Below are 7,655 nucleotides of genomic sequence, written 5' to 3' on the forward strand. Positions count from 1 at the left end.
GATTTAGTAAGACCCAAATATAAGTATCGAACGCCGAGTGGAAACCCAAAAAAATCAAATTATACCTCATTTCATGTATACTTTTTGTTAATATTATTTAAGTGCAAGATAATGAATTGAGGCTTTAATGTAGATGCGATCAAATCATTTCAATTTTGTTAAAGAAACAAATGAATTAATAACTCTTTGCCTTTATTGAAGTGTGAATATATCTCCTTACACTCGTTAAACTCATGAACACAAATTACAAAAAATCAAGTCTTCATTTATTGCTAAGTAGTAAATTTCCCCTATATAAGAAGCGGTTAAAATATTTCACACTACACATTTCTCCTATTTTCTTACATTTCTTTTAATAGTTCTACAATGGCTATACTTCTGCTTGTTGCACTGTTGCCAAATCTTCTAATATTAGGTAATATGTTAATTTAATTCTTTTTTTATATAGCTCCTTGCATGCATAACTCCATTTGATTTTTCAGAACTCGAAAGTTGGTTTTATGTATATATTTTCTTATTCCACATATTCTATCCTGCATAAAATAATACATAATTTTTCGTATTACTTAAGTGTGGTTTGTTTGATTCCACCAAACAAATCTTACAATAAATAACGCAAAAATTATTTTTCTTATGCGACCAACGTATGTTGTATAATTTAATGTTGGAATTAGTTATACCATACATTAATCAACCAAATAATCGCTAAGTTACATGGAATATCAGAAGTCATCACACACACATATATATATACTCGTATATCGAATGTATACAACAAACCCAGTATAATCCCATAAGTGGGGTCTAGGGAAGGTAGAGTGTACGTAGACCTTAATCCTACCTTTAAGGTAGAGAGACTGTTTCCGGTAAACCCTCGGCAATATATATATATTCGAATGTATATTGACTTTTTTTTATTTATGTGTTATTTTAATTATGCAGGAGTGCAGTCAATTGGAGTATGCTATGGGAGAAATGGCAACAATTTACCATCTCCTCAAGATGTCATAAATCTTTATAAAGATAATGGCATAACAAACTTGAGAATTTATGATCCAAATCCTGAAGTACTCAATGCTCTTAGAGGTAGTAACGTTGAAATAATTCTTGACATTCCCAATTACAATCTTCAAGCCTTAACAGATCCAAATGCAGCTACAAATTGGGTACATACCAATATTATTAACTATTTTCCAAGTGTTAAAATCAAATATATAGCTGCTGGAAATGAAGTTTCTCCAGGATTTCCTCAAACAGCTCAATTTGCTCCTTTTATTCTCCCTGCTATGCATAATGTACAACGAGCATTAGCAGCTTATGGGGTACAAAACCAAATAAAGGTCTCAACGGTCATGTATTCGGGTGTTTTAACGAATACCTACCCTCCTTGGAACGCGATTTTTCGCGATGACCTAAAGGGTTTCATCGTCCCGATAGTGCAATTCCTGGCACAGAATGACTCTCCGTTGTTAGCGAATATTTACCCTTACTTCGCGTATCGAGGTGACCCGGCCCATGTTGCACTCCCTTATGCACTATTTACCCAACCGGGAGCGGATCCCGGGTCGGGTTATCATAACTTGTTTGATGCTATGTTGGATGCACAATATTATGCCCTTGAGAAAGCCGATGGAAATAACATAGAAATTGTTGTTGCTGAAAGTGGATGGCCTTCTGATGGTGGATTTGGAGCAAGTATGGAAAATGCTAGAACTTATTATATAAATTTGAATAATCATGTGAAATTAGGAGGAGGAACTCCACATAAGCCTGGAAAAGTTATAGAAACTTATTTGTTCGCTATGTTTGATGAAAATTTGAAGGAAGGAGATGAGACTGAGAAACATTATGGAGTGTTTTATCCTAATAAAGCTAAGAAGTATAATATTAACTTCCAATAGGGAAGGTTTTTTTTGTTTTTAATTATGTATTAGTATAGGATAGAAAGACATATTAAAGACTCAATTCATGACTAGCTTGATCTAGTCAAAATATTGTTCTTGCTAAATATATGGCTGCAAGCTTAATTATATGAAATCCCTTCTCTCTCTCTAAGTTATCTCTATTTTGTTACACATAATATTCTAGACTAATTACATAGGTAAAATACGAGAGAGATATTGAATATAAAAGAAACAAACATTAAGCTCTTGTAACGCGAACAATAGCATTAGTGGAATGAATTGTTATACTTGCCATAGGAGTTTTGAAATTTATATTAAAATCAAAATAGAATTTGAAAATTATAAATCTACAAAATTGTGCAGCTTTAACAAAAGAGATCTTTACATAAATAGACTGCCATATTCATTTTTTACTTTTTTTTAACCATATACATAGTTTATATATTGATTAAACATAATTATACACATATAATACATAAATTATGTATATACTATACCTCCACCGGCTATTTTTATTTTTTAGTTTAAACAGTTGAATGAATGGTTATTTGGGATTAATTCTGGTTTATTTCATTTCGAAGTAGCGGATACAATCTATCCATAATTGGCATAATTAGTTGAGATTCTTCAGTGTTAAACTTTGCATATTTAGCTTTAGCAACTTCATTAATCTCTAAGCATTCTTTCTTAATAAGAAGCATTTGATAGAAGGTGGTTTAGCATACCTTTGTACTTTATAACTAGTTATTAATTTCAATAACTTGTTTGGATGGCTGTTATCCATTGTATTGTATCGTATTGTTACTTTGAATACAATGTTTGTTTTGATTGTTACTTAAATTTTATTGTATCGTATCGTTAGATCCGTCGTTATATAATGAAGAAATGTGCCACTTTATGTAACGACCGATTTGGTGTGGCTGCGTCGTTACCTTGTCTTTTTCTCTCAATCTCACCCTTTATTATTATTAAATTATTTTATTTTATCATTTATCCTACCTTTTTATATAGCAATTTTACCTTGTATCATATTTTTCTTTATAATATTGCAAGTTTGTTCTTCATATTGCTGGTGCGTGATATCATAAAATGATGGCAAATGACACAATCTATCCAAACATTATATTTATCAAACGATATAGTACAATTCAATACTGTACGATACGATACATTATGAAACGATGCGCAACAACCATCCAAACAAACTGTAAAGAAAGAAAAAAGGTTGATACACCTCGAAAGTATTAACCCACTTTTTTTCCTTTTTTTTTTTTTTGTTTTTGCCTGTATTTTGTAATTTATTTTGTTACTTATGCCAGATCAGATTTTGTTTCCTAATGTTATTTGGAGTTGGATTGCATGAAATTTGTCATTATAGGGTTTCTAAAACGGAAAATCTTCTTAAATGAAACTTTCCTAGTTATACTATGAAAAGGACAAAATAATGGTTCACACTATATAAATTTTTATCTATATAAAGACCTCTTCTTAAGCCCTTTGTTATTCAATTCCCATCAGAAAAATTCTTGATTTGTTGTCTATTCAACAAAATTAAACAAATTTCTCTCTTTGTTTCACCAAAAAAAGAAAAAAAAACCATGGGGTTCAAATCAAGAAATCATGACAAGAGTATTTACTATGGAAGAAAGACTACTAGACGTAAGTTTTTTCCCCCCCTTCTGAATGTTAAATTATTTGTTTTAAATATTTTCTGTTTTTGGGATTTAATTTTTAATTGTTATAAGTCATGGGAAAAATTGATTTAAAAAAAGAAAGAAGATAAAGCACAAAAGAAGTAGAAGTAGAGACACTCTCACAGATATATCAGAAAAAATAATTTTTTGGTCTAAATTTTGGTTATTTGATTGTTGATCGATTACCATAAGAAAATTAAGCTCTAGAAATTGATTTTATCTTTATTTTTTTAAAAGCTATGTTATCGTCATTTAAGCGAAAACTTTCGTTTTTTTTTTCTTCCTCTTTTCATGTTATCTTCGATTTTTGTTATCCAATGAGGGGTTTTAAGCGGTTTCCTTATTTTAAAGCTGAGGTATAAATTATCATCAATAGTTTTCGTCTGAATTTCTCTACACTAAGAAAATTCTAGTTTTACTTTTATTTGTTCTTACATTCATTGATTTTATTTGAAGATCAAAGATTTAATTGCCTTGGACATTTTACACTCTAGCTATAAAAGCTTAAATTTCAAAGGTTAAAAACTAGAAGAAAAATAAAAGGGCGAACTCTACGAGAATATTGATTGCAAATGTGTAACTGTTTTTTTTTTAGTTGAATAAATGAGGAGCAAAATTAGGAGAAACAAAAATTAATGAAGGAATTAATTAACAAAAAAACAAAAGGCAACCCTCTTATCATGAATCTTTATTTTATGATTATTTATAGAACTTTGGCTGATATTTCTTGTAATCGATTTACTTAGATTCAATATTTATTCAGTCTTGCTTTATTTTTCGATTATTATTTACATTTGTTACGGGCGTTTACATGTTCTTTATCGTTTACGTGATCTAATAGCATGAAAATTTGCGTGCATAAATTTAATCCAATTTTTTATTTAGTCTTGCTTTATTTTTCAATTACTAATCACACTTATTACAGACGTTTACATATTCTTTATCGTTTACGTGATCTGATAGTCTAAAAATTCGCGTGTAAAAATTTAACCTAATTTTTTTTCTTAATTAGGGATTTGGGTGCCGGCAGTTCCTGCATGGGAGAAGGAATTTTGTTTAAAGAATGGTGAATTCACATGGGAAAATTTCTTGGAATGCAAGAGATATACATATCACTTTTCAAAAATATTGGAATGGAATGATTCAGCTGCCGAAGAAGCATTTAATTATGCAAAAAATAGATTTAATGCTGAGTTTCATAACTTGAAATTTGTTGATACTAATTTTGAGCCAAACCCTAATCTCTACATTGATGAAATTGATTGGAATAATTCAGAAAATGATTCTCAGCTTTTATTGGAATTGGAATTGGCATTGAAAGCTGCAGAAGAAGAAGAAGATGATGGAATTAATATTCCAAAGCATTTGAGGAGAAATTATGATATGCCAATTGAGAAAATTATACCAACTGGTTGGAATGTTGTTGATTTTGTTGAATGTAATGTTTTGACTGGTCTTATTGTGGGTGATCATAGCAGTTGCGGTGAAGGTAGCGAAGTCACGTGAAGTAGATTAAAGGACAATAAATACCATAGGCTAATTAGGTTGTAACAATTTGATTTTTATGATCATGTAATTTTTATTTCGTTGTTTATTATGCCTTAATTAGAAAAACCAACAGCAGAAAAAGTGGATTTTCTCATTTTCATTTGTTAGAATGTAATTAAGATTATCTTCTGTCAAATCTATGAAGCTTAAACTCTTTTCAAGTTATGTTCTCCCTTGTGCTTACATATTAATAGTAGTTACTAACCCTAAGGGGTAGCTCAGCTGGTAAAGGCTTGAGGACAAAGTCCTTCAGGTCGCCGGTTCGAGCCCCGGGGCCCAGCAGGGCCACTGAAGACATTACAAATCGGCCGCGTCTCCAGGGCCCCGTGGAACTAACCGTGGTGGACCCGCTTTGAAACAGCGGGACCCGGTGGGTACAGCTAGTCGGGTTCGCAAAGCGACACCCGGAAACCACGGCAAAAAAAAAATAAAAAAAAATAGTAGTTATCACTTATCTGTTAAACTTCAGATTGTGAAATGATTAATTTATTTCGTCTTTCAAGTTTTTTTTTTTTTTTTAAAAAAAAAAAAATTATGATGCGTTTCTAATTTTCCAACATTTTTTTAGCAAGCTAGGCTTAATCTTTTTTTTTTTTTTTTTTGAAGATGGCAATTTATAACTTTAGGCACCATGTTGTACTTAACCAACCATGGTTAATGAGAAGAAAAAAACCCATTAATCATGGTTTTTATTAACTACTTTAAAGGGAAATGTTGTTACTTTGCAAGAAACTAGAGTAAAAAAAAATGTTATCAACTAATTAAATAGGAAGAAGAACAATGCATTTACCTAAAATTACAATACAAGTCTATGGCTTCAAGCTGGATAATTATGTTTATGTATGAATACATTTGAAATATCAAATTAATGTATATAAATAATCATACAATATTAACTTTTATATATACTGATATTGTAAATGAATTTTTACACTATCAGATCACCTAAAATAAACATAGTTAGTAACCGTTTACAAACATACAATTAATAACTTAGAGAATAACGCATGTTATATATCTGTTACAATAGGTTAAAATACATAGATAATATAAAAAAAAATACAAATGCATATATAAGATAAGTAATATTCCTAAATCATATTAACAAAAGAGCGAGTTGACTTTCAAACTTTTCTTCTTCTTTTTTTTTTTCCCACCTTTTCTCAACTTTTCTTCAAACTGAGATTTTTTGTACTTTCCTTTACAAAAATATATGTTTGAGAGTACCTTTTTTTTTGCAAGATATTTCTTCGAGTTACGTTAGGAATCTGATTAACTGAATCCTAGTAGTATGTCTGAAGTCGGAGAAAAAATATTGTCTTTCCTATTTGACTAATAGAATAAAGTAAACAGATCCAATTTTGACATTAACGTAAAAAATAAGGTATAAAATTTTATCATAATTGATTATCAAATTTTGTAAGTGAGAAAAAAATATTTTATATTTGACAATAATGAATAATAAAGAAATATTTTAACAACTACTATCTATTAACATGCATTTAAATTAATCTAAACCTCTAATCCATACAATGAATATTATAAATAAGACTCCTAATCAAGCCCCACACTATACAACTACAATAACTACATTCCAGTCCCACTATTAGGAGTGCTCATGGATCGGTTTGGATCGATTTTTACTAAAAGATAATTAAAATAATTAAGTCGGTTTTTCGAATATAAGAACTAAATCAAAGCAATTAACTCTATTCGATTTTTATCGATTTTTAATAAAGACGATAAGAAGTTTCGCAGAGTGCAGATATTACAATTTGATGAACTTAGATATACGTTATAGATGTAGAAACTGCAATTTGATGAAGTATTGTGCTTTATACTCTTTTCTTTTTATAGGTATTATGCTTCATATTAATGTTCCAGTTATTAAATATTATGAAAATTACACCATTAATATAGTAGTTTATGGGAGAAAAGAAAACAAAACTCATCAAATATGTAGCTTATAAGTGTTGCCATTGAAATTTTTGGAAATACTAGGCCTAATACTCTTACAAGTCATCTTGTTACGCGAAATAATCTTGGTATTGAATTCCACATTAGTAATCCGCTATTTTGTTCCTTATTTGGTTTCCATAATCATAACTTACCATCAATTATGATGCAGTTTTCGTATTATTTTATAAAAAATATAATGTAATTAATAGTATATGTATTTGAAATAATCTTGGTATTGAAATATAATGTAACTAATAGTATATGTATTTGCAACACCTGGATAAGACCTAGTAAAACAACAAAAGTATTCTTTAAACAATTATTGTTATAGAGGAACACCCCCTCCCCCTAATCGTAACTTACCATCAATTATGATGCAGTTTTCGTATTATTTTATAGAAAATATAATGTAATTAATAGTATATGTATTTGAAATAATCTTGGTATTGAAATATAATGTAACTAATAGTATATGTATTTGCAACACCTGCATAAGACCTAGTAAAACAACAAAAGTATTCCTTAAACAATTATTGTTATAGAGGAACAC

The 7,655-nt window shown here is 29.6% G+C and overlaps 1 protein-coding gene across 1 annotated transcript; it reads left to right on the top strand.

Annotated features, from left to right (window-relative positions):
- Nucleotides 1–351: 351 nt before the first annotated feature.
- LOC104221136 (glucan endo-1,3-beta-glucosidase, acidic-like) lies at nt 352–1,901 on the top strand (the record flags this gene model as incomplete). The annotated part of the gene is made up of 2 exons (XM_009772127.2): nt 352–415; nt 943–1,901. Coding segments are annotated over 2 exons (1,023 nt in total), but the record flags the coding sequence as incomplete, so codon positions are not given.
- Nucleotides 1,902–7,655: the final 5,754 nt, after the last annotated feature.

Source organism: Nicotiana sylvestris, chromosome 11 (genome assembly GCF_000393655.2).
Source record: "Nicotiana sylvestris chromosome 11, ASM39365v2, whole genome shotgun sequence".
Lineage (NCBI taxonomy): Eukaryota > Viridiplantae > Streptophyta > Magnoliopsida > Solanales > Solanaceae > Nicotiana > Nicotiana sylvestris.